The sequence below is a fragment of the Camelus ferus genome, chromosome 18, assembly GCF_009834535.1.
Source record: "Camelus ferus isolate YT-003-E chromosome 18, BCGSAC_Cfer_1.0, whole genome shotgun sequence".
Lineage (NCBI taxonomy): Eukaryota > Metazoa > Chordata > Mammalia > Artiodactyla > Camelidae > Camelus > Camelus ferus.
The window spans coordinates 14,211,931-14,238,935 of record NC_045713.1 but is presented as its reverse complement, the minus strand read 5'-3'; the positions used below and the strand labels follow the sequence as shown (position 1 = coordinate 14,238,935).

Sequence of the window (27,005 nt, the reverse complement as noted above, 5' to 3'; positions counted from 1 at the left end):
CTCATTCATAAATACACAATTTTATTAGCTATTTTCAGGGGAAACTTAGGCATTAAACTGTAAGCTGATAAAATACGGATACCTAAAAAAGTACAAAAGTATAAATATCCCCTTAGAATAAATTTTAGTGAATTAAGTCTTAATATCTTTAAATTAAAAAAAACCACAAGCCTATCTATTATGTCAAGGTCACAAATCAAACGACGCTAAGCGGCCAGCAGCGCCCCACAGGTGCACCCCGAGGCCAAGAAGGGCCGCCCACCTCCGAGGGCTCCTCGGGGAGGCCGGGTCCCCAGGGGCTAAGTGTGCCCTATAGAAAGGTTGCTATAAACAGGTGAAGCCAAACAGTTAACAAGATACAACAGACCTTACAAAAAGGAGGAGGTAAGTCCTAGGTGCTAGAGAACTTGGTTAATCAGGTAATATTGGCAAAGAAGGAGAGGGCACAGGCGAGAAGCCTCCAAAAGCATCTGAACCTGATGTGCTGGGGCCTTCGCCTGAGGCGGGGTGGCCCCAGCGGTTGGTGCGCACAGCTCCCCTGGGAGCCGGAGGTCAGGAAGCAGAGAGCCGCCCACCGAGCCAGATCCCCCAGAATGACAGTCCCCATGACCGGCCAAGGCAGGTCTGTTCTCGAAGCATGCGGACAGTGGTTTTCAAAGGAATCCTAGTAGCTCCAACATCATGTCAGGGGGCAGAGCCCATGCGGGCTGCGTGTGAAGTCCCAAACACCCCAGAAGTGTCAGAGAGAACTGCATAGTTATACAAAGAGAACGAGAGAGCCGGCAAGAGAGAGATGTCTGTGATGCGCTGTAAACATCCAATTTTCAACATGACCCGGAGTTTCAGCTCCAGAAGCCAGGTGGACAGGCCTCCCACCCCGACCTCCATACCAGGCGAGACCAAGGCACTGATGGGCGCCAGCTCCCCTCGAGCCCTCGGGTGGGTCGGATGAGGCAAAACTTGTACCTCCCTTTAAATGACTTAACAGATCAGCCCAAAAGGCAGCAGCCCTTTTAGGCATTTCTAAGAAGTAAAAGCATCGGGTAGTCTATCCACATTGGGAAAGAAAGGATGCAAAGGTCTCTCACACGAAAATTACAAATGGAGAAGCTGTGACTGTGCCAGGCCCAGTCAGGCCAGGGAAGCCCAGCTCTAAAGGAGGCCCAGGAAGTAGTGAACATGTGGAGGCTGGGAGAAGCCCCAACTGATCACATCTGGGAGGCAGAGCAGACGCCCTGCCCCAGGGCCCAGGGCCTGGTGTGTGCAAGGGCGACTAGCAGACACCCAGAGCCCAGGGCTGCGGCACTGTGGCCACTTACTACCAGCGAGGCCCGGGCTCCGTTACAGACTGTTTATGTAGCACCAAGAACGCTGTCCTTTAAATGATCTTCGGTGATTAAAGGGGTCAGTCAGGAGCGTCCTGCCTCAGGCCCGAGTGGCACTTGGGAAAGCCAAGCTGAGGTCCCCATGGGGACGCCCACTGGGGCAGCATGCCACCTTTGAGTGGGGACGCCTGTCCTCAGACAGCTGGTCCCGTCTCTCACCACCCACCTCAGAGGCAAAAAAGGAGTCACACCCAGATCTCTAGAGAAATTGTCAAAAGCAGGTTTCTTCTCACGGCCAAGCTTCCTCGACACGGCGGATCATTGCTTCTTAGGAAAAGGTACGTTTCCTCAGCTGTCAACACTGTGATCCTCACATCCTTGAACCTCGTTCTTGCAAAATCTGAAAATGCCAAATGCAGACAGTGAGGACTAGGGCCTTGACTGAAAAGGCAGCCGGCAGCCAGCTGGGAACTTGGTGGCCGAGTTGGGTGGAGCCCACCATGGGCCAGGGTCCAAGAGCAGGTGTGGCCCAGGCCAGCTGCAGGCAGAGACATCACTGTGCAGGCCCGGCTCCGCCTACCTTCAGGCCCCACACAGGGCGGGCCCCCCAGCTCTCCCCACCCTCCACCCCAGCCTGACGTCAGAAGGACTTGGAAAGTGGTGAACTGTGGAGGCTGTGAGAAACCACCAAGCAATCATGCCTGGAAGGCCGCAGGGGGCCTGTCCTCCCCATGCCTCCTGAGACTCATGGGCATAGCCCCAGGACCCGCGGGATCTCTCTCAATGGTCTCCTGAGGGTGAGAGGCTCCCAGTTCCTGAAGGTGCCAAAGCCCACCTGGGGTTTAGCTGCCCATCTGACAGGCACTGACTCCTGACTTTCTCTCCAGCCCAGCTGGATCCTGGGCCGAACACATATATGTATGACCAGGGTCCCCAGGGACCCACCCCAACCTGCCCCTCTTCTTTCTTCCACCCTCCACTGCAAACCATGTCCCTTCCACCCTGCACCTGGTCAACAACCCAGACACCTGGGCCTCTGGGCCTGCCCTGTCACCCCCACAACCATACCTGCCAACTCGTTCCGCACACTGCCCGCCTGGCTGGGGTTGTAACTGTACCTGGACCATCCACCTCAAGGGAGTCAGCCCCCTCCTCGCTATAGCCAGACAGGACTCTATAGGCCACAAACCTGACCCCACTGGGGGACCGTGCCATCCCTGCGGAGCCTGCTACCCCTCAACCACCATCCTTGACCCTCTCACTCCCACACCTCTGCAGCGTCTCAGAGCCTGAGCAGTATCCCCATCTCCCTCACCGCTAGAATTATCTGTGCCTCCCATCTTCCCCCAAATCAGGCTGGCAGCTCCTCAAGGCCTGGAGCCAGCTGGAGGTAGAAGCCCACATGAGCCAGGGGTCAATTTAGAGCTGGCAAAGTGTGCTGTCTCGGTATGTCAAGTGCGGCTGCTAAGCACCAGGTGATCAGGATCAAAAAGCCACACAAGTCCCAGCCTGGCCCGACCACGCCCAGGCTGGCGCTGAAAGATGACCCTCCCTGCAATCCCATCAGCAGCTCAAGAATGGCCTCCCGGGGGCATTTTCCACTTGAATTTCTGGCTGAGAGAGATACAGCCCTGAGGACACTGTGTGTCACTGAGCCCTGGCACAATACGGGGACAAGCCCAGGAGGGGCTGGCCCTAAGCCCACATGGACACTTGGCCAGAGAGTGAGGTTCACTGCCGCACAGTGAGGCCTGGCGGGCAGCAGGTAAAGTTCTCAGGTTCTCAAGCACCTGGGCAACCCTGACCTCCTGCTCACAGGCCAGGATGGCTGGCCAGAGCCATGCAGCCAGTCACTCACGTTCCCTGAGGGCTTGTTCTGAATGACTCAAGAGAAGCGCAGGTTCCGTAGAGATGCTGCAGCCCGTCCTGATGCACGCCACAGCCCTGCTGTCCCTAGGCCGTGCCCACTGTGTCTCTGACGGCTCCCCAAGCCCATAAGTTCAGCAGGGGCCGCCTGCTCACTGGGAAAGCCCGGGAAGCCCTTGCCAGAGGAACGGAGTCAGAGGTCGTACCTTGGGGTGGGTGAAGCTATGTCCCTGCTCAGCCCACGAGGTCCCTCTGGCCCCCAAGGCACTAGTCCCACAAGGGTCTGCCGCCCCGTCATCTTGGTTGTTTGCTGGGAAAGCTGGAGTCTGTGGGGGCCCGGGAACAGAGAGCTGCTCACTCTGTGGGGGCCCAGCAGAGCAGAGGGAGCATCTGAGTTCACGGGATGAAGTGGTGGAAGTGATGAGGCCCATGTAACCATCACGTGGCCTGGAAGCAAGCTGACAACACAGGAGGAGCCACCCCACCAGAGCCGAAGCCCCAACAACTGTCTCCTAAGGAGGATCTGTGACAGTCACGGCCCTGTCTGTCCTGGTCAGACTCTCACCTGGGCCACTGCCCACAAGGTCTGAGTCGGGCCGCAGGGACTGGGTGGGATGAGCACAGTGTGCAGCACCCCCGTGGTGGGCCCAGGCGGAGTGGCATCACTTCACCCTGCGACACCCAGGCCCCAGGGCCCACTCCAAGGCTGCCCTGGTGACCAGCCCATGCTCGCCCCTCCCACAGTCCAGACCCCTGGGTTAGGGCCACCGAAGACGCTCCTGTAGGCAGATGCAAAGTCTGTAACTAGGCTGGGGGGAGGTGGTGTTGAAAGAGGCCCCTCCTTCCTCCTGGAGGTTGGCCCAGCAGCTGCCAGTAGGCATGACTCCTCCATGCTCACAAGGGCTCCTGCCCGCCCCCCACATTCCCCCAATCTCGGGTTCCCATCATGGTTCACCATCGGCCCAGGCCAAAGTCAAGCTGAACCCCTAAGGTGCAGCCACTCCAAACCGAAATGGGCCACAAATGCCAACTACATGCCTGATTTCAGAGACTTTGAGAAGAGGCAAGTAAAACACTTCAGTGATTTTCTGGCTCAAATGACTATATTATGCGTGTACTAGGTAATAATATTAGCATAAGTTTCACATTTCCTTTTACTTCCTTAACGTGGCTACCAGGAAGTTTAAAAGCACAGATGGAGGGCGTGCTGCACGCCCCTTGGTCAGTGCCAGTCCAGATCAGGGGCCAGCAAGCTTTTTCTTAAAGGACCAGATAGTAAATATTTTAGGATTTCTGGGTCAGGGAAGCAAAACTGTTATGTACTTACATAATCACCAGAAAAATAACATTAAAAACATAAAAGCTGTTCTTAGTCTGTGACCCCTAGACTAGACCTCTCATGGCTGGTTGTTGGTGTTCCAGTGCTTGGCTGGCCGCAGGCTTTTCCCGAACTCCTCCCAGGGGGAGGCTGAAGGTCCTCACCTGCCGGGCTCAGCAGGGAAGCTCCCTGCTCTCTGGGCCTCGACCTCCCCTGCACCAGTCAAGGGAGCAGACCAGACGCCCTCTGATGACAGAGAACCCAGGAGGCAGCAGGGACTTGGGGAGCAGCTGGGGGCCGAGAAGGCATCATGGAGTCTCTACCATGGGGCCAACAGGAGAGTCCACACAGACTTCTCTCCACCAGCATTCCTCGCCCGTGGCATAGGGGAGCAGGGGTGTTGTGGGCTTGGCGTCAGGATCACGGCCCACCCTCTGTGGCATAAGCCCTGACTCCACAGCCCTGAGCCCATGGGTGGCCTGGCAACAAGATGGGAAGGCTGAAAGGCTGGGGGCTGCCTGTCCCCAGGAGGTGCAGGCCCATGTCCTTGCTAACATCCATGGGAAGGGGGCCTTTCCTAAGCCTGACACACACAGTGCTCAGGCCCCCAGCCACAGTCCCAACCCCACCCACATAGGCATCCTTGGGGGACAGACAGCCACGCCACCAGACAGACTGGCTCCACTGCAGATCTACACAGTTGGCATCTACTGTGGAAGGTTCTCTGTCAACTACAGGCACGAGATGGATGCAGTGGAGGAGGGGCTGGGGTCAAAGAAGCTAAGGTACCAGGTCAGTTTCCAGGGCAGCAGGCTCACCATGACATTTACACTTAATCTGAGTCATCCCCATCGTGACCCGTGTCCTCATCGTCACTCTGGCTAGGCATGCAGCAGGCGGCAGGGAGGAGAAGAAGAGAGGGCACCGTCAGTGCAGGGTGAGGCAGGAGGCCACAGAGGGAAGCCCACCCAGACAGGCCACGAGGAGGCAGTGGAGAGCACAGGTGCTTAGGGCCAGGGGCCACAGCTGTGTATGTGACGAGGCACAGGCCAGCCTCGTCCAGATCACACCACGAGGAAGGTACAGGCTCAGCGTCTCACTAGCCCCGTCAACCCTGGGCCTTGGCATTCCCAAAGTTCCAGAGTTTTCTTCCCTCTGTGTCCTGAAGAACTAAACCTTGCCCAAACACAGGTCTGGCTTTTGCCCTCAACTCTGGGGAGGTCATGACCTCCAGTCCACACCAGACAGTCTGACCGTGTGATGGGGGGTGGGGTCAGCTGGCCGGGGGCCTGGAGACTGTGATCAGGCACATGGGTGTTCAATCATTGATCAATAATCATGTCTACGTGCCCGAGCCCAGTAAAACCTTTGGACACAGAGGCTGGGGGAGCATCCGTGGTGGGCAATGCTCCGTGCACATCGCCACGAGCCCTGACTCCATGAGCAGCACCTTCGTGACGCAAGCTCCAAGTCAGGCACACTTCCTGGCCTCCATCCCACACACCCTCCCCTGGCAGGTCTGAGCCCTACCCCTCTGTGCTTCCTGTGATAAACTGTAACTGTGAACAGAACCGCGCTCAGTGAGTTGACTCCTCCCAACAGATCATGGAATTGGAGAATGGTTTGGGAAGGCCCTGAATTTGGGGTTGGTGGCAGCCATTCCTGGGTGGACTGGTCCCCTCACAGAGTTGCCCCACCACCCTCATCCACTCTTTCCTGTTATTTCCACCTTGACACAGGGTGGCTGGCCCATGCCCCAGGCACCCAGTGAGCAGGTCCACAGTGGTGACCCTCACTGCCCCCAGAACACGGAATGCTGTCCTAACAAGATTGTACATAGGGGTCCCTAAATTACAGCTGCCAATCTGGCCGTGACAGTTTTCCATGGCTCTCTGGAGGCCCTGGCTATGATCCACTTCCAGGACAGCTCCTGCCACTGCCCCAACTTAGAAGCCACTGTGGCTGCCACACTTCAGAGCCAGGTATTTTTGGAGAGAGAAATAGGGCCTTGTTTTCAATGGCAAAGGGATTTGGGGTCACGCCTGGAGCTCCCTCAGCACAGACGCATCCTTTCTGCAGCTGAAAAGCCACCTGATGGAAATGAGCTCGGGCGGCTGCCCTGGTGAGCTCGCCTATGAGAATTTTTCAAGTTCAGAAATAAAAGGTTCTAAAAATAGACAATGTACAACAAAGCCCTGCAAACGCTCAGAGAGAGATGGCTCCTTGTGAGGCTGGGGGCTCCCAGGAGGTACAGTCGTCTCCTACCCCAACTCAACAAGAAGCACATCCCCAGGTGAGGCACTGGGGCCCCTCTGTTCCCAGTGGACCGCGGAGACCCACACTGACCCCATGACATCCTGTCCTGAGAGGCAATGGAACAGCCTGGACCCAGCACCCACAGCCACAGGCGCACACGCAGGCCAGGGGGTGGGGGGTGGAGGGAGTGGTGGGAGGATTCTGGAGGCCCCAGGGCCCCAGTCATGCTGGAGTGAAAAGGCTGCCACGAGCCCGGTGGAGGACGGCCACAGGTGTGGCGATCTGCCATCCATTGCCAAGCCCACACCTCCCAGGAAGACCCTGAAAGGCTCACAGGGCAGTTCCAGGCAGGCAGGGGCCAGGGTGACATCCGGCCAAGAGCCTGAGAAGCATTTGGGAGTCCCTGGCTTAATGTCATCAGTTAAAACCCTCCTGTCTCTGGCCTTTCCCACACCCACTCCTAGCACCCCTTGACAGCACACCTGAGCTTTCCACCAGGGCCACCGAGCCTGGCCACCACAGATCCCCTGGGTCCCTTCAGAGCTGGCTGTGGAACCATTCAGGCACCATCTGGCTCAAAGGTCCAGGAGTCCTGCCCAGGCCGATGGATGCTGGACTCCACAAGAACAGACATAGCTGGAGGCCCCAGCCTCAGGAATGAGCCCAGACAAGATGCCAGTAGAAGCTGTAGCCTCCAGGCAAGGCCAGCAGCTGCTCCCTACCACAGGGCTGGCCATGTTCACCCTGGCTCCTTGGGAGACAGAAGGGTCAGACATCCAGCAGGGAGCCAGCGCAGTTCAACAGGAACCGGCCAGTGCTGGGCAAGGCAACACTCCACGGAGTCTAAAAATCACAAAATCTGCAGGACTTGCTGTGTTTACAAAGCAGCATGACTTCCCAGCCTGGGATGGATGTATCCAAGACAGGTGCAGCTCAGGAGGTCCTGCCCCCCAGCTTTGACATCCCAAGTCCCAAGAAAAATAGCCCACAGTGGCTTAAACTTAAAAGCGTAGCCCCCACTAGTAGGTTTGGAAGACAACACTTCCAGGAACAACCCTGCCGGTTAGAAGAGAGGTGGGAGGAGGGCAGGGGCTGTGGAAGCCACAGGGGCTCACCCTGCAGGGAGCCTGTGCCCAAAGACCGCTCGCTCCACCACCCGTGTCCTGTGGATGGACGTGTCCTCCACCCCAGGACTCTGCTTCTGATACATCGGGTGAGAATTACGTGACGACGGACAAGAAGTGCGAGGCTGAGCATGCCACTAGGAAGCCGGTGTGGCCGGAAGAACCAACAAGGATAGTAAGAAATGACATAGCTTCAAGGAGAGAAACTCAGCCCTGCTGCGGGCACCCCCGACTTTACCTGCACCCACCGCGGGCAGTGGGCCACAGCATCACCCACCTTGGCCTTCTCGCTGGGCTCACTGGTCGTGCCATATGGGGAGTTGTGCAGTTCCTTGGAGACCACGCAGAGGAACTCAGCCTGGTCCTCACTCCCGTAGTTGTAGGAGGAGCCGATGCTGACCAGCTGGGAGGAGAAAAGGCCAGAGGGATGTGGGCAGAGAGCCGCATGTGCACCTGGCTCAGCCCGCCCACCAGGAGGGAAACAGCCTGCAAAGACCCACGGCAAGGATGGCCAACACTCGGGGAAACCAAGGGACAGGGTTCAGCCAAGAGATTTTTAATGAACTTATGGAAAATCAAGTCCTCAAACCACCATACTCAGGCACACAGGCACCTGTACAAACATGCCACCACACACATAAAACATGCGAGATGGCCAGCTCTTCCCTGGGTTTCTGGCTGGGCCCATGGGGACGCCAAGGGACCCAGTGAGGGGAGCACAGTGCTGGAGCAGGGGTGGGGGGCAGGCAGCGGGATGGTGGCTCTCTGCTCCCTCCTTACACACTCACGTACGTGAGGGCGAACTCCTCCCCAGGGAAGCCAGGGCTGACCCTTCCTCACCCTGGGGCTACTGACCGAGAAAGGCAGACACCAGTGATGGGAGGGGAGGTCGGCAGGGGGCCGTGCTGGTTCTCACAGGCTCAGGAGGAGCCAAAGGTCCAGCTGCCCGAATCTCCAAGATGGAGGCTGGGCCGTGGCTCCATGGGCCTCAGCCACAGTCTCGGTCTATGTGGGCCCATAGCAGACATGCCCACAGCCCTGCATCCTCATGGGCCTCCAGGTCACCACCACGGCCACACAGGAGTCAAGGGCCGGCCCACTTGCTCCAGCCCATCCCAGAGCCACCAAGGGCTTTGTGATTTTAAATGCAAAATTACTCAAAAGAAAACCACTAAAATTGTAGCGAAGCTACCAGTGCTGATTATTGAGACAATTCCTGGAAGGCCCTTCGACCTTCAGCTTCTCTGCTGATGAATCTGCCCAGGAGAGGTCAGGGAGGGAGCGCTGCGTGCAGCGACAGGGACGCAGTGAGTACAGCCAAGCGAGAGAGGTGCTCAGGTCTGCCCAGAGACCATGTCCTCACGAGGCACGCAAGCCCTTCCAGAACCCGCTGGGAGCTTCGCTCTGGCCTTGTCACTGATCACTGGGCAGCCTGGGTTCGCAATCACCACGTCACAGGGTCCCGGGTGCCAGCCCCACTTCCCCTGCCGCAGTTCCAGCCCCTGCTTCTGGGAGGCAGACAAGTGAACTAACATGCTTCTGGTTCTGGGGCTGCACTGGCGTAAACCTGGAGGATGTCCCCGAGGGAGGAAACGGGCAAAGCAGGTGAGACTCGGGGGAAGAGAGGAACCACTCTCTGCGGTGGAGTTGGAATCCACCCAGAGGAGCTCAGGATCAAGTCCCCAGGTTGGTCAGGGGGAGGGAGACACCCAGGCAGGAGGCAGGGGAACCTTTCTCCCTTCTAGCTGGAGAGCCAAGCGGGGCTTAACTCCGACAAAGGGCGACTGAGTTCACAGATCCTAAACTGGCGACTGCCACTCAGGTTATTCCAGGCTGCCCACCTAGGGGTGGTGGGTAATTTCTGTCCCTGCATGAGCCTGGCGTGATTGTGACGGGGTCAGAGTGTGAGGAATGCAAATGCAACCACAGGAGCCTCCCTGGACTCCTGGTGGCTGCGACCTCCACTGCAGGGTGGGACACAAACGCCGACTACACCTCTCTTTCATGACATTTTACGGGGACTCTAGGCATTCTACAACATGACTCATTAATCAAAAGACTCCAAAAAAGAGGTAGCCTTAATTACAAGGGATGTCAGGGTGATCCCTTAATTTCCTGCTGTGGACAGAACCTGCCCCAGACAGAAGCTGGAAACAGAGGAGACTCAGGAGCCAGAGGGGGACTGGCGAGCAGGGCGGCTGCTACCTGGGGCTAGGGTCCTACACCTGCTCTCTACCCTTCCCGACCAGTGCAGGGGCTAGGGCCTGGGCAGGTCATAGCCCGAACCTCAGAGTCTCTGCCTAAGAAAGAGGAAAAATGACAATGAGCTCACAGGGAAGGTCCTGCCCACTCCGAGGACATCCCTGCCATGTTCCAAGGTCCACAGGTAACGGGTCGCAGTTCCGAAGGATGAGAGCCAGCGCGCACATGGAAACAAACACCAGAGCCCATGGAGGGAGGGAGAGAGGGAGGCAAAAGGACTCGGTATGCACAGATTGTCACATCAGCCCCAGCAAAAGTAGAGCTGAGGAAAGTAAAGGGCACAGCTGGCCAGAATCTGCAGCATCTTTCCGATCAAGGGCAGGACGGGTGCTGCGGAGCCGCAGAGCAGCCCCACCAGAAAGGGCATCTGTGCCAACGGCAGCACAGAAGTGCCAGGAGCTGCCATCTGCTCAGCCAACATGGAAGGGGCCAGGAGGGGCTGGGCAGACATGGGAGGGGACGTGGAGGTGGGGCCAGGCCAGGAGGCACTCAGGATGTCAACCCCACACACACAGAGACCCTACAGAACAGCAGAGAATGCCCCTCCACCCCAGAAGAATGGGCTAGAATAAGAATAACTGCAGAGAGAAGACTGGGGAGGAAGCGGGGGTGGGGGACCCTAAGAACAACTCCCCCCTGTCCCACCCAAGCGCCTGTGACCAATTCAATTAGGACCGGGCACAGGCACTGTTCATGAGACATACCTAGGACGACAGTGACAGGGGCCCGTGTTCCCAGGAACCGCAGGCCGCCCAATGCCTCATTACCAGTCCCTGGGGCCAGCCGCCCTGGGGACCCTGTAGGGCCTTTGTTATTAAAAGTTCCACCGCACTGCCAGCTCCCATCACCCAGGGGGCCCTTTACCTGCTCAAACTTCCAGCCGTCAGACATGGTGGACACCATCTGCGTGAGCTCCTCTTCCTGACACTGTAGCACGCGGTACACGTGCTTCACTGGCACCTGTGAGAATAACGGCCACGGGTGAGAGGGCCACTTGCCCCGCCTGGCCACCCTGCCCCCTGTGCTAATCCTGGGACTGCCTGGCAGGGGACCCAGGCAGGCAGACGTCTCCTTCCACCTCTTGGACTCACGTCATGATGCCTACAGGAACCCCAAGCGCATCCACCAAAGCAAAACAAACACACTGGAACAGCTGCAGTCTTCTGCTTCCCCGTCCGCCTCTAAAAATATTTCCATTTCTAAATTCCAAAATAAAATGAGTCATGTCCCTGAAATCCCAGAAGCACCTGTGGCTAGATGTAAACACATGAGGACACCCATTTTCGTGCCTTAGGGGAATCACACCAAGTGTCTGAGTTAAGGGAGGGCCTCAAGAGCCAGGCAGGGCCAGCTTTTAGAAAAAGCTCTCAGACACGCACAGCAGCTCAGATATGAGCCCGAAGATCTTCTGATCTGCTCACCCTCCACTGAGCGACATTCCAAGCGTGGTCTTGGGGAGCCACCAGCCGTAGATCCACCCTGACACAGCTGCCACTCCCGCTACAGGTGGCAGCCTGACACAGCACGCTAGTGACAAGGCCATAGCTCTTAGAACACTGGCCATCATCACGCAGCCCAGGTGCTGTCATTTGTGATAATGAATGACACTGCGAGACCTAATCTGAACTGCTAGTCCCCTGGGCAGGGGACTCGTCACCTCTACCATGTGGAGAGGGAGACAAGCAAAGAGGTTTGCTATGGGCCCAGGTCACATGGTTCATAATCAGGGCAGCTGGGCAGAGGGCAAGGAGGTGGCAAACTGGCCAGAAATAATCAGGGAGCCTGTGGACACATCTGTCCCTCCTCTGTCCCATCCCACTGTCCTGGCACGCCAGGAGCTCCTGCAGGAAAGAGAAAGCTGGAGGCTGCATGGTGGGGGGCCCCAGCCTCCCATGCAGTGACCGCACTATGCCCCTCCCCAGGCCCTTGACCAGCCACTCTGAGTGGCCAGGTGGTCAGCGAGCCTCTTCACAAAAGCCAAGAGGTGGAGCTCAGGGCCTGCAGGTGCCCAGTGGGAAAGCCCATAGGGAGCGGGGAGTGGCAGTGGAAGGATTCTCAGTGGAGACTCTTCAGGTAGTGATAGCAGCTCTGAGGGAACAAGCGCTCTGCAGCATCTTCCTGGAGGAGGTAACTCACTGGGCAAGGGTCTGGCACTCTGCTCCGTAGCACTGAGCTGGTGCCACAGCAAAAACTAATGCCTTAGACCCTCTGGTGCCTCCCTTCATGGATGGTGCTGGACACACCTTCTGTGACAACACTGGCCTGGTGGGCAGCAGAGTGGCCGTGCTGGCTCCAGCACTGCTCACCGTGGCCAAGTGTGAATGGGTCCCGCATAGGGATCTGCCCGCAGGGAACACTGTTCAGCACAAAGGGCACTGGCTGAGCCCTTCTTTCCAAGCAAAGGCCAAGTCCACACACCTGCAGAACCCTACCTCCACTGTCACTACCGGCTCCCCCATGCTCTCCCTGGGCCACGTGGGCCCTTGGAACGGCTTGAGCATACAGGCTGCCACCGGGCTTTTGCACTCATGCTGCCCTGCCTGCGATCTCTCCCCGAGGCGGCCACGCACTCAAGCCCCATGGAGGCCGCCTGCTCTCCCTCTGCCCCTCTTCGCCCCCATGGGACCTCTCCTCCCCCTGGAGTGGGCATCAGCTGGCAGCACCGCAGGAGGCAGCTAGAGGGTGGGCCACGGGCGCCAGGGCAACTCCAGGGAGGAGGGAGGGGAGCGAGCTGTGCCTTCACACCAGGCCTAGGAAGCTTCTGGCACATTAGTCACTGGTCTCACCTGTGATGTTTTGCTGTCTCGCTCTCTAATTTTGTCCTTTACAAGTTTTATTAGTGAGGTGATATTGTAAAATTCTGCTTCCTCCAGTACCCCTAGAAAAAAGAAAAGTAACTGCAGTTTTCACCAGATGAAAGAATATGGCTGTGCCTCTGGCCTGCAGTGGCCCCGGGGCCCCGCTCAGCCCAGCCCCCTGGAAGCGCTCAGCCCCCGTACTACCCTCCCACAGACTCTGTGCAGGCCCTGCTGGCTCTCGGGGCCCCAGGATGGGGGACAGAGGGCTCAGTCGAGGAAAGGGTACGTCTGCCAGATGCGTGCCTGGCCTGAGTCCCTCCAGGTGACCTGCTGGGTGCAGAGTTCACACACAGTCCCCCGCAGTGCACTCAGGATGTCACTTGGGCCTCTCCCCTCCACACCTGCAGCTGCCTGTCCTAGGCTAACAGGTGACTTTGTGCAGGTCTCCACGTCACTCAGGTAGAATATGACTGGTTGAGAGGCAGCTCCCAGCTGCAGGACTTGTGCCAACTTGGGAACCCCCCTTTTCCCAAAGACCGCTGTCAGCAACATTCCCTCTTGAGGGGCTCTGGACCTCTAGGACACTCTGAAGAATGAATCGAAGGGGCTCTGCTTGGGGCTTCTTGTGGGTATTCCAGAAGGTTTGGTGAATGCCTCCTGGTGCCGTGCCCAGTTGTCCTGACCAGGCCTTGCTCTGCACAGCAGGGTCCCTGTGCTGGCAGCACCAAAGGCTCAGAGATGTGGACCCTGGTCATCTGACCAGCTCAAGCTGGAGGCTAACGAGTTCCCTAGAGACTCGACAAAGCAGAGGGTGGGGACAGCAGCTGCCCAGGCAGACACCTTTCTTGGGGTCCCAAAGGAGGTGCACCAAGAACGTCACTTCTTAGGATGACATGTGGAGACGTCCTATCAACCCTTCCCCTTTGATCCACAGGTGGGGATGGTGGGGTATAAATAAGCACTGGAAACCACAGGATAAGCGCTTGGGCCTGAAAGGCACGGCCTCCCTCAGTCTGGACACTCCAGGGGCTGTGCTCAGAGGGGCAGGTGGAAAGGGCACATGTGTGGGCGTATCCCCTGAAGGCAGGTGAGCGAGGCCAGGTGGCAAGGCCTGATCCCCGGCAAGTACCGTTCCTAAACAAATCACGTTGGGAACAGGCTGCAAAATGAAGTTTAGCCTAGAATGGCACAGCTGCATGCAGAGAAGACATGTCAGTGTGCACACATGAAAAAGATACTGCCAAAGACACACACAGTCGGAGGCCGAGAAGAGAAGCAGAGTAAGATGAGCTAGAGCTGAAGGAGGGAGAGGGCACAGCTCCACACAGGCAGTCATCCCGGGACCAAAAGCAGAGGGGAGTGAAAGAGCCCTGGGCTCTCAGGACCCCAAGACTCCAAGCTGGGCCAATGCCCTAACCTGAACCAGCATCCCACTCCACATAACCAGAGGGGAACACAGCAGGGCATCTGCGAAGGCAGGCAGAACTGGGGGGGGGGGGGGCACAAGAATCCTCCAGAAGGAAAGAGGGTACAGGCCCAAGGGCTGTTAACCAAGGCAACCAGAAGAATGGGTGCCTCCCAGAGGCAGGAGCCTGAGCCCCCGAGGCACCACGGACTAGACCCTTTAAGGCGGGAGAGGGGTTGCAGTCCCCAGCCAGCCCCTGACCCGTGCTGGATTGTCTTCGCTCCCTGGAGGAAGAAAAAGGGAATGGTCAGCATCAAGCAGCCCTTTGGCCTTTGGGACAAGTGTCTGTTGCCTCATGGGACACATTTGTGAGGACGTGGGGGAGCAAGTGAGGAGACTCTGGCACTTGCAGGAGGGCAGGGGCTCCGGGACGCACTTCGCAGGGTGACTTGGGCTTGGAGGGGCCAAGTCTAAGTGGACCCATGGGCAGCCCTGCCACCGACTCACCTTCCTCTGCGAGGTCTTTGTTAATGACCAACTTCCCGTGTCTCAGGTAGTTCAGCACAGGCCCGAAGTAGGTGGGGTCTCTGTCGATTAAATAGGCACCTGTTTCATCCTACAAAGACAGCACACCACAGTGAATTCTCAGTGAGAAAATGCCATCCCCACAGCCAGGCCACATGCTGGAGGCACGCGGGCAGTTTGCGTCTAACCCACAACCGGACCCGATCAGTGTTCGCGGTGCTGACCCTCATCTGTCGCCAGTGCACGGGAAGCCAAATTTGAGCTCTGTAGTGTCCACGTGGTCTCTCTTCATGTACTCTGAGGCAAGGGGACTGTGTATGAGGCCCCTTTCTTCACAGCTCCAAATTCCTGAAAGTTTGTCCTTTTGTCATTTTAGGAACCACCCACCAAGAGTGACCTAATGCATTGCTCTCCCTCACAGGATGTTCTCAAGGCAGGGCTGAACCCCAAAGGGTCAGCGTCTGAAGGACACTGCAGCCCAGGCCTCCCTTGCTCATTTCAGGGCTCCTCCTGGGCCGATGTGCAGGGCTGGAGGTCAGAAGCCCATAGACTAGAGCCTTGTTTTCCGGGGCAAGGTGACCCCAGAGCTTCCCAGTGATTGTAGATCTCCAAGGAGGCCTCACGGGTGGCAGTTCCTGGAGTCTGAGCTATCTACAAACAGACCCTCAGAAGGTGCCCTTCTGTACTTGGGCTGGCCCCAGCTCCTCCCCCAGGGACCAGGGCCTTTCTGAGTGTCAGGGATCCTCACAGCCCATGGGCTTCAAAGTCAGCTCAGTGGCCACTGCAGCTGTAGCCAGGGAGGTGGCCACAGTCCTCACACAAAGAACCCGCCAGAGTGGAGCCCTGTGGAAGCCCACAGAGTGCACGGGTGTGGGAGGGTCTTTGGCGAAGGACAAGAGCCACCGCTGTCTGCATGGAAGCGACAGAGCCGTGGCATCCATTGCATGCCTGTCTGGGTCTGCTGGCCCACACTGCCTTCCAGTGGGGCTGCCGTGATGCTGAGGACCAAACAGCTCTTCCCTCCACACCAGCCCACCTGCCCTCCCCAGGCAGAGGTGCCTGGTACCTGATCAACGGCTCCAGGAGGGCAGCGGGTGCCAAGGCCTTGGCTCTGAGACAAGAAGGTGACTGTAAATCAGTAGGAGAGTCGATGTGGCCTCCCTGTCCAGAGGGCGCCACCCAGGACACAGGTGAGGTCCTCAGCAGGCAAGGGCCATGGAGATGTGGGAGCAGCTGGCCGGCTGAGGCCCCAGGAGCACAGTGTGAGGCATCTTGCCAGGGGAGGTGGTGCGCCAACAGGCACCAGAGCCCACACCCACAGGGAGGCAGGTGTCCCAACCATGAAGCAACATGCTGTGTTAGGGCCCTATTTCTCATTCACAGGCATCACATTCTGGCATTTTGTATAGCAGAACTTGGTGGTTTCAAGGGCTTCCCTCTGTAGCCCATAAAGCTATAAAGCCTACTCTTAGATGAAATCAATGAGGGGTGCTGGGACCCGGAGCTGCGTTCACTGGTTGGCAGGCCCTACTCATCCCAGAGCCTCTGCACCCCTTCTCTCTCCCGGAGACCACAGGCACTCGGCCCAGTCCCCTGCCTCGAAAGGTCACCGCCAGGTCCCACCATGGGCCTCCTGTGCCCAAGGGCAGCACCCAACCACACACGAACACCCAACTTCATCCTCATGCCCTATCCACTAAAGGAAGCACTGATCAGACCCTATCCCATGGGCCCCTGCCCCCCGGCCTGGCTCCCTTAGCCTTTTCTCCCAAATCCTGGAGACCCCTACTGTTCCCCAAGCAAGGATCAGCTTCCAGAAGAATGGTGCTTCAGCGGCTGTGATGGTGAAAATGGCCCCCATTTCCTACAAAGGGCCTAGATCTGGGAAGAAAGGGGTGGGGCTGCCACAACCTGGAATCCAGAGGCTCTTCTCTGTCCCCCCTCCCATGAGAGAAGAGCACAAGCGTGACATCTGCCTGTCACCAAGCTCAGGAATTATGCGTCGGTGCACTGCTACCTCGGCAGACAGCTGGCAGAAGGTCTCCAAGGAAAGATCAGATTTAGCTGGGGCTCGTCTCCACCCTCAGGACACCCCAGGGAGCCTTCCTCGTCACATGGGCCAAGGCATCTAGGGCTAGGCATCTCGCTCAGCGCTGGGACCCAGGGGAGAGGAAGAGGAAGAGTACTCAGCCAACAGTGTGCTGAGAGCACAAGACACAGAGATGTGACTCGGCCTTCGAAGCCTGGAGGGACAGGGGATGGGACAGAGAAGGAGACAAGGGGCCAGGTGAGAGGGCCGCTGCCCAGAGCAGAGGGAACATGGACAGGAGCCCAGACAAGGCACTGGAGAGCTGGGGATGGGCCTCCCGACACTAGGCTGACGCAGAGGAGGGCAGGGGTGGGGAGGCATGTGCAGGCCACGCTGCTCTCCCTTTCTGAGGCTCCAGCCCCACAGGAGCAGCTTTTCCACTCAAAAACCCCATGGTCAAATCACTGAAGGGAGTCCTGCCCCAGGCCTGGCCTCTCAGCTCAGAGCACACTGCGCCGGTGGGGCACTCCCAACACCAGCCATGGGCTCCTCCAGGTCAGGCTCATGCATGGCCCCTGGCACCACAAATGGGGGCACAGAGCCAAGGTGTGATGGAAGCACGGAAATCCAAACCCCTCAGGGCCCAGACTCATGATCAGCTACTCCAAGGTGCATCACTCCTTCGATCCAGGCCTCAGTTTCCCCACCTGTCAAATGAGATATTCAGCCAAGATGATGCCAAGGGCCCTTCTAGCTCTAGGGGTCAATGTCTCTTCCTTGGGGCGACAGGGCTGGGCTCATGGCCTGTCAGGGGCGGAGAGGGGCACAAATTCCAAGGCAGTGGAAGCCACGTGCCCTGGCCACAGAGACAGGGAAGCACAGAGCCAAAGCCCTGGAGAGTGGGTGCACATTTGGCCCGGCCCTCGGAAGCCTGCGTCCCCCGCACCAACACCCCACACAGGAAGTGGAAGCAGAACCTACGCAGTTCACGGCTTAGCTGAAAAGGCCATGTGAATTCTGCACTTGAATCCTTGCTGTCTTTAATACAAAAAAGTTTTCCCAGAAACCTCAGGGAGGCCATCCTGGGCACTCAGTCAAACAACCTGATTGAGAAAGCTGAGGCGAGAGCACCCCTGGAGAGAGAGCAAGTCAGGGGCTGGGCACTCAGACCCACAACAGAACCTCGGGGAACACCTGCCAGCACCCTGGGGTGATCCCGGACCCAATGCCCTAGCCCCTCTGAAAGTACAGGTGAGGCCAGAGTGGGCTTCAGACGGCACCAGGCTTCTCCCACGTGGCATCACCACGCTGAGGGCGGGACGCTCAGTCCGGTGGCTGTCATGCTGGCCCCAGCAGTCCCTCCCGAGAGGGGAGGGCCACCCACCTCAGCTGGGATTGCAGGCCCATGGGGGCACCCTGAGATGCTGAAGGGCCTTGTATGGCAGGCTCTGTCATCCACAACCAGTGACAAGCCAGCCCAGCCAGCCCTGCTACTGACACGTGGCACTTCACGCGGCTCCCTCCGCAGACTCCACGGGGCTCTCTGACCCAGTTTCTTCTCGTGGCTTCGTTTTGATCAGATGGGCTTCATTAAGAAACAAGGCCAAGGCCCCACGGCCAGGATGGGCCAGGCAGTAGCGTGTGGGAGCAGGCTCCAGTACTGGGCGCATCAGAAGGGAGACTTCAGCTTTGACAAGAAGTGTTGGGGGGCCCCCAAATTCCCCTGGGACCAGAGGACCACAGACCAACTGTCACTTAGATGCACACAGCTGGGAGCACTGTAAAAACCAGCATCTGCATGGGAGCTGTGCTCCAGAGGGGATGATGACGGCAAAGGCCGGCCCTGAACACGGGTCCTCAGACATTGCTGCTGGGCAGAGCCGACCAGATGGTGACTGACAACAGCGTGAGGGCCCTCAGCACCTCACATGGCCCCAGACCTCCATCCTAAGACAGAAATAAAGAAAAAGACCAAACACAGAAAAACAGAAAGTATCCCCAAACCCTGAATTCTGAAGTTTTAGGCTCTCTTATGCAAAAGCATAGAAACTGTCTCTGTGATACCCAAGCCAGCAGCAGGGGTGCCCGCGGAGCGGCTGCTGGCACGCTGCGCTGACGTTGTTCCACTGCCAGCACACAGGAGAACCTCAACGTGCACACTCGGGACGGTCACATTTACAAGAGACCGCAAGGAACTAGAGGGAGACATTAACGCTGGCTGGGTGCAAGACACATGGATCTCTCTTATTCCTCCCTCTCTCTGTCCTCTTCTTGGTTTATGCAACAAGTGTGTGCTACATTTATATAGTGGCGAGGTTTGGATTTTTTTTTTTTGTAAAAGAGCCAGAATTAAGATTGCTTTCTCAACAAATTATTTTCCTCTATTGACTTTCCCCACTTCTCAATGAATGAGCGTTTGACCTATTTGTGAATTGTTGGCTTTTAAAATATACATCTAGCCTAAAGACATAAAAAGTGGAAATGCTGGACTTTGCTCTTAAATATTCCATGGACACCACTCCCTGTCCATTACATACTGCTTGGTCGGGGCGGAGGCTCACAGGTGCCCACGTTGGCTGAATCCCACCCCAAGGAGGCTTGGCCTTGGAGGCCAAGCTACCGCTCTCCAGGGTAACTCTGACCCCTGCATCCCTGAGCCTGGGCTGCAGGGCTTTTGGGTCTGGGCAGGGCAGCTGCCAGGCCACAGAGATGACGAACTGGCCATAACCAGGGGCACCCTGCCCGCAGTCATTTCTCCAAACAAACAGATGCAGAGCAGACAATCCTGACTGGAAACCCTGAGTGAGCCCCACCCTGTCCACTCCCTTCCGAGCAGCCCGGCATCCTCAGCCCACAATGCTGCTTAGGAAGCAATGCTCTGAGAGGGCCACTCACCAAAAATCCCCTGAGACCGAGGTTCTCCTGCGCACTTGTGCCAGCCCTGACGTTAAAGGCAGACTCAAACGCGCCGCCCAGCAAAGCATTGTGGGTCCGGTGTGGGCCGGCCACCCCCTTGACTGGACCATGCACATGGTCCTGAAAATGGCCATCAGGAGCAAGGGTCGAGAATGTTAGGCTCTCATGCAAGATTCTAAATGGAAGTTCATTCAGTTGACACGTCTTACTCTAGCTCCGTGGGGCCTCTGCAGAGCATGCACACCCAGCTCCTTTCAACCACCTTCCCAATTTCCACAGACACACCAGGAAATGGAACATGATCACTACTCTGTGGCAAGAGAAACACATGGCTGCTGGAGACTTGAAATGAAGAGAGCTGAGCATCCCAAACTAAATGCAAGATACATTGTCAAACTTCCCCGTTCAAGTGTAACTGCAAAAGCATAGCATTAACTGTGCACTGACACTGGTAATTCACCGATTTAGTAATATTTAGTTTTTACTCTGAAATCATCCATTTTAAGTAACTGTTTCATTTAAAACCTTCACCTCTGCCCTCTTTTCTCTTTTTTCTAGTTTGTCAAATCCATTACCCAGGAGAGGCCTCAGACATCACCAACTACAGATGAGGGAACGGAAGCCCAGAGACCGGGGGCTTGTCCAGGCACTGGATGCACAGAACGGGCCAGGACCCCACTGAGAACTGTGCTAACATGTGTGGGAGTCCCAGCTGCTTCTGACTCGGCTTTCCTTTGGAGACCCCATGATGCCCTGTATATCCCCAGAGGTTGGGATTCCTCCTGGCACATGCATGGATTAAAGGGAAAGCAAGGGCTCTGGGTGGAGATGCAGTGCACATGTCAGGACTCTGGGTCATTCCCACCCTCAGGAAACAATCCCTCTCAGATCCCAATCAGCATCCAGCTCTCAGGGCCCTGACCCCCAGGGTGACTCCTCAGCCCCAGATGTGGCTTAGAAACAGAACTCAGAATGACACACACAATTCGAATGAGGCTCACAAAGAGGCAAACACAAGCGGACTTTGGAGGGACCCCCTATGCATGAGGCTCTCAGTTCTTCTCCTGGAACAAACGTGCTTCAATTCACCTACGGTGGGTCCCAACCAAACCCCATGAACACATGGGGACGGCTCACAGGGACCTTTCAGTCCCATAGGACCAGGGCCCACTTAGAGCAGATGCTACATCAACTGTGCAGATGGAAACAGGAGCCAGGTCACCCCAGGGTGTGGGGCAGTCGTGGGCAGGACACCATGGGTGGACCTGCCAGCGGAGAGCCACCTGTCCAGGTCACAGCGCCATGAATATTCATGTCCCAAGGCCAGGGGACATCCATCTGTCCCGATTTCTGAGGCCCTTCCCTCCTTAGAGACACTCCAGCTATGGAACACCTGCACATAAATCTCCTACAGAAGTCACCTTACTTAGCTTGGTGGCGCGCGCGTGTGTGTGTTGTACGCAACATAAAACTGCTGGCACAAGAAAGTCAACTTAAGATGGAAACAGGCGGGAACGACAACCGCCTGGGAGAGAAGCAACAGGAGGAAGAACCAGGGTCCCCAGCTGCAAACCTCCCACGTGGCTCTGCTGGCCTGGAGAAGTGGCTCCCTCAGGCCCACCATCTCCAGTCCCCTGGATGCCAGCCACTCAGGGCTGTCAGACAGGACACTTTGCAGCCAGGATGCCTCACCAAGGGTTTACATCCAGCCCACTGCTTCTGTGAGGCACCTGAGCCCTCCCCGCCAGCTGCTCCCACAGCCACCGCCCTGCTGGCTCCAAGGTGGCCTCTGTTCTCTGCCTACACTCGACCCCGCTGGTGCATCTAGTGCAGAGTTCACCCTTCCCTCTCGATGAGGCCAAAGGGCAGGCCCAAAGCTCCTCTGCCCTTGTCCACCTCCCCCTCCTCATCGGGGACTGTCTGGCGCCCAGCACTGCCTGCCTCTCCCTCCCTTGTTTCAAAAAACCTACCTCAGCCTATCTCTAGCAATGAGGGGCTAGCCCAGCTCATCACCTCCATAACCAGCCCCAACCAAGCCTGCCTTCGCAAAACCAGGCCAAGATCCTAGAAGCCTGACTACCGAGGAAACTAGAACCCACCAGAACATGGACAACGGGGAGAGATGCGCAGTGCACATCCTACCCACCAACTCAGGGGCCTCCTGGATGCCATGAGCCCACCCCAAACACACACAGAGGATGGTACCTGAACTCGGGCTGTGCTCTCCAGGCTCAAGGGCATCAAGTTTCTTGTAAGAAAACTCGATGGCTGCCCAGGAAGCTGTGCCCCTCCCCCTTGGCACAGGTTCCAGTGCCCAAAGCTGGGAACCCGCCCTGCAGGGCCTGGCCTAAGATCAGCCCAGAAGGTGGGGTGGAGCATGAAGTGGCAGCCTGGGAAGTAAGGAGACTGAAGGGGCCAGCAGCTGGAGCTCCCCGCCAGCACAGAGGTCTGTGCTGACTGAGTATGTGTAAGTGACAAACAGGAACAAAGACATATTGGGAGGGGAAGGAAAAAAGCATTCCTGGTACATTCTAAAAACAAAGTACAAAAGTAAAATAAAGAGTATTAATCTATTTCCTGCAGTGTCCCAGCACCTGGCATGGGGAGGGGTTATACCTCTCATCTTCCTTAATTCTCACAACTCCTCCTCTGTGACTAGGCTCAGAGAGGTACATTAACTTACCCCAAGACACACAGCATATTATGTTGTGGGTGGAGTCAAAGGCAGGCCTGAGTCCAAAGTCTAACTCTGCCACAACGAAAAATGCTCTGTATCCCCCAGCACCCACGTCCTGCCTACTCTATTCAGATCAGAATGTGACAAGCGTTCTGAAATTTGAGGGGAGCTGCCCAATTAAGGCCCAGTGAGAGCACAGTGCTTGAGGTGGCCTACTGACACCCTGGCCACACAGACCCCTCTCTGGGGGCCAGAGCCAGCTCCTTCAAAGGACTTGAAAAAGATTGCTGGCCCATTGACTGCTGAGCTGACGCATCTCTGGAGAGAAACCATAAGCACTTACTCCAAGTGAGCGCGGCCATGGACAGCTCCTAGAGGAGTGGGCATCCTTGTGTTCCCACAAAACTATTTGCAAAATCAGGCAGGTGGACCACAGTTTTGTGACCGCTACTCTAAACAAGACCAGTCACTGCCCTGCTGGACAACAGCAACTGAAGGCTGCCCGTGCAGTTGGCAGAAAGAGGAACTGCTTTGCAGCTGACAACCACTTCCTCCCGGCCACCCTCAGATGGCCCACAGCGGGAACCTCTGACGCCCCGAAGCAGCTCTGCTCACAAAAGGCGAGCCCTTTCTCAGGACTTTCTGCACCAGCTTATGGGCTGGCTAGGTCCAAAGGGCCTTTGTACGGGGGCTTTGTGAAGAGGTGACCGCAGCATCCACTAAGAGTGAGCACCTGTTGCACTGAGGCACCACGGCTCAGGTCCTGAACCAGGCAAGGAGCAGCACGTGGTCAGGGCCACATCCTCCATCAGAGTGTGAAATGAAATACACCAGGGTCTCGGGACTCCCGTTTTGGCCTCTCACTGGAGCACGCGACACTCGCAGCCTTTTGCCTCTGACTTAGTCACACGGGACATAATCTGCCGTTTCACTCTAAGTAATCCCTACTTCTCTCGCCAAGCAGCTTAAAAGATAGTCCTTCCACCCACACCCCCATCACTTAGTCCTGTCTGTAAAATTCCTTTCACTGTCTTTCTAATCCTGAAACTCTAGCCAACACCAAGTACACCGAGGGTGAGCACTGGCAAAGAACTGCAGATGCCATGACCTGTCATGTGAAACACAGTTTTCTCCAGGCCTGGCTCAGCTGCAGAGACTGACACCCCCCCCTCCAAAAAACAAATCCTACTTAATCTGAATGGTTTCCAAGCACCAAGTAGTAGTATTTCCTGTTTCCCTGTAACTCCTAAAGCATCTCTACACTGAAACAGGGACTGATTCAGCTCTGAACAGACTCTAACCTGTTTTCAACAATGCCACTGGGCCAGGTACCATGGTATACCAAGAGACATACCCCAAATGAATCACATGTCGAGCATTCACAAAGCACTTCCAGTATTACACCTGGCCTGCCCCTAATGGAACATGGGAGAGAAAAATGTCCCAGGATGGCAGGTAAACAGATGCCGAAGTGAATAACGCAGACACAGCCCTGCTGGGGGAAGCATCAGGAGGAAGCGAGAATTCACACTTGGGCTGTCCGTAAAGAGAACTCCCTGGCAGCAGTGGGCCCAGACTCAGAACTTGAGACAAGAGGTTAACGGTTTAGAGGCTTGTGGCATAGTGGGCAGTGGGCCCCAGGCTCAGTCCTGAGACAGGGAGCATGAGGAATTAGGGGAAGGGGGACCAGCTGCAGCCCAGCTCCCCACCCCACCCCCAACCCTGTCTGTCGGCTATTTAAAAAAGCACTCCTCCAGGAAAATGTCCTGTAACCACCTCTCCCACCATGGCTCCAAGGCCGAACTCCCCACCAAGACATTCTGCATTTAATAGCAAACTCCAGGCACTCTCCAAGCCCATCAGGTTCCTGAAAGATTCCAGGTCTTTCATTTGTTGGAACTCATCCCCTTTAAGCTTCCCCACCCAACTCCTACCCAGGCACTCCGCAAGCACAGCTGCTCAATAAACACTAGTCAAATGCCCAGCAGGAAATCTCCCATCAGCCCTAAGAATATCTACCAGGTATGTTTTCATTAACCTGAACTGTGAGGTCAGGGCTTGGGAGAATTTTACAGGTGAATCAACATCCTGTTTCTCTTCCATCACATAATTACTAGCGTCCCACATCCCACTAGGCTAAACATCCCCTCCCCTCCACCCTTATCCTCAGATTCCTCACTCAAGGTTTAATTACCTAGGGGTGAATCTCTGGGACATTTCTTCATCAGAACCAAAGGGGGAAAAAAACTGAGAAGAATGAGTACCTTACACATTTTCTCATCTGAAGTACAACACTCTACTACCAAGACTAATGGAAATTAACATTACTCTTTCTGGCAAAAGTCACATCTGTGCCTAAAACCAACCCTCGTTTACTATCAACTATTTTATGAGACAGAAACTGTATCTGCTGCATTACAGTCACATTTGAAATTTTGAGTTTACAATTTGGAAATCTAAAATTGGTTAAGTGGATGATAATGTAAAAAGGCAACTACAACACAGATATATCCTGATAGATTAAAAACCCTCCCCCAAAGGACTCCTATACAATAAAGCATACTTTTTAAATAGTCTTGACAGTAAAATAAAGGGATGAATTGACTTAACTGCGCAAACTAGTTAATTGGCTCTGAACCTATTGTCTCAGTGAATAGACAGCCATTGCCTTAAAACAACCCAATGAACAAGAACCATGGGAAATCGGACTCAATATATAAGACAGAAACGCTCAAGTCGAGATGCAAGTGAATGACCACCAAGACTCACTATTTCAAAAGAAAAATGAAACAGTAAAACATACACCCAAGCTTTAAAAGGAAAACACAGCTAACAAAAGCCTATTTCTATCCTGGACATGACTGTCATTTTCTGGGAGGTCAAGAGTGGAGAGCTTAGCCAAATAACCAATGGAAACAGCGGAGCATTGGGGAGAGAGGGAACCGGAGCACTGACATCTCAAACCCTGATTTCTACCCATGACGGTGGTTTTGTGGTAACTCGAGTTCTCATTTCCTGATCATAAGATCGTGCCACACTGGGGATGGTCTCCGTCAGGCTTCTGGAACTTGAAGAGGGATCTGAATCTTTCTGGGATGCCTGGCAAACGTTGGGCTGGCAAGGCACAAAGCCAAGTGCAATTACGTAGGCTCAAGTGAAAGACACAGGAAAGTTAGAATAAGGCTTGTGAACTGCCTAGGATAAATATAGGTAACAACTATTCTTCCAACAGAGCCTTTTCTGAGTTTCAGCGCTGTACAGAGACATTCCTCTTCACCACACAAGTCTTGTAAAGGTAATAATAACAACAGTTTCTATTATCATCCACACAACAGTACAAACATTAAATCTGATGAAAGACAAGCTGCAAACCAACCTAGAGATTCCTATCCTTTTGAGAGGCCAGTAGAAAAACTGGGTTAATTAGAAAGCAGATTGAAAAAGATTTTCTATCTGGCTTTTTTCCTTGACACCCTTAAGCTACCCATTAAAATGAGCAACATTTCCTTTGAAAAATCACTCTATGGACGGCACCTTTTGAGACTGCTGAGTGGCTGCGTGTCGTGGCTGAAAACGATGGAGTGCTAACTCTCTAAATGCAAGTCACTGGGAAAGGCAGGCCACCCGTGTCAACCCCCCCTACGCCAACGTTAAGTCAAACGACTGGTATGTGAGATGAGAAGAACGCCAGGGTTCTCTGATTCCAGAGCCGGTGAGTACACTGGGACGGAGAAGAGGTGTTCACACCAGGGGCAAAAGAATCTAGGGAGGAAAAAGTAGATCCACAGCAGAGTCCCAGGTCTGGGAAATCTCCTCCACCGAAAAGCAGAAAGGGTGAGACAGAGGAACACCTCGAGGTGGAGTGGCCGGGGTACTTTCGAGGGTGGTGGGCGCCAGAGCGCCGTCCTGTCCTTCCCCGACCCAGGAAGGAGTCGGGGTTGGGGGCGGGGGGGGCGGGGAGCGCTCGGGTCGAGCTGGCGACCAGGGGAGCGCGGGGCTCGGAGCCCGGGCGGGTCTCCTCAGCGTGGGGCAGGGGGCGTGCAGCGGGCCGCCCCGCAGCGAGCCGCCGACCGGGGAGGCCCGCACCCTCCTGGCTGGCCCGCACGGCCCTCACCTTGTCCGAGTCCAGGTCGGGGTCGGCCTGGCACAAACGGTACAGGAAGGATTTCGGATCCCGGCACAGCGTCTGCCGGGTGGTGAGGAAGTAGGTGCCGCCGACGTTGAGCCGGACCCACTTGGACACGCTGCCGGGACGCTGGGCCAAGGCGCCTAGCCCCGCGCTGCAGCGGCGGCACAGGCCGCCCCCCAGCCCCGCCCCGAGGCCGCCCGGGGCCGGCGGTAACAGCTCGCAGTGATTCTCCGCCATGATCCCAGCAAGCCCCGCCACAGCGCCTCTCCACCGGAAGCGTCCGGCCTTTAATACAGTCCTCCGAGCTCTGTCCCGCCCACGGGTCCGCCCTCGTAAAGCACCCACCCTGGCGTCACGCGGGAGGCGGAAGTTCCG

The 27,005-nt window shown here is 56.2% G+C and overlaps 1 protein-coding gene across 1 annotated transcript; it reads right to left on the bottom strand.

Moving 5' to 3' along the window:
• KCTD5 (potassium channel tetramerization domain containing 5) lies at positions 1-26,911 on the bottom strand. The gene is made up of 6 exons (XM_032460234.1): positions 26,616-26,911; positions 14,862-14,970; positions 12,938-13,029; positions 11,016-11,111; positions 8,167-8,292; positions 1-1,725 (listed from the first exon to the last, which is right to left on the bottom strand). Exons 1-6 carry the CDS (start codon positions 26,865-26,867, stop codon positions 1,696-1,698), a joined length of 705 nt encoding a protein of 234 aa, XP_032316125.1. The 5' UTR covers positions 26,868-26,911; the 3' UTR covers positions 1-1,695.
• Positions 26,912-27,005: the final 94 nt, after the last annotated feature.

What these genes read in the sequence shown, in the direction of transcription:
- KCTD5 (XM_032460234.1), bottom strand. Translation starts at nt 26,867, where the DNA reads ATGGCGGAGAATCACTGCGAGCTGTTACCGCCGGCCCCGGGCGGCCTC. An exon ending in CCGACCTGGACTCGGACAAG is followed by an intron (nt 14,971 to 26,615) that starts GTGAGGGCCGTG and finishes CTGTCTTTGTAG; the next exon opens with GATGAAACAGGTGCCTATTT. An exon ending in GAGACAGCAAAACATCACAG is followed by an intron (nt 11,112 to 12,937) that starts GTGAGACCAGTG and finishes TTATTCTCACAG; the next exon opens with GTGCCAGTGAAGCACGTGTA.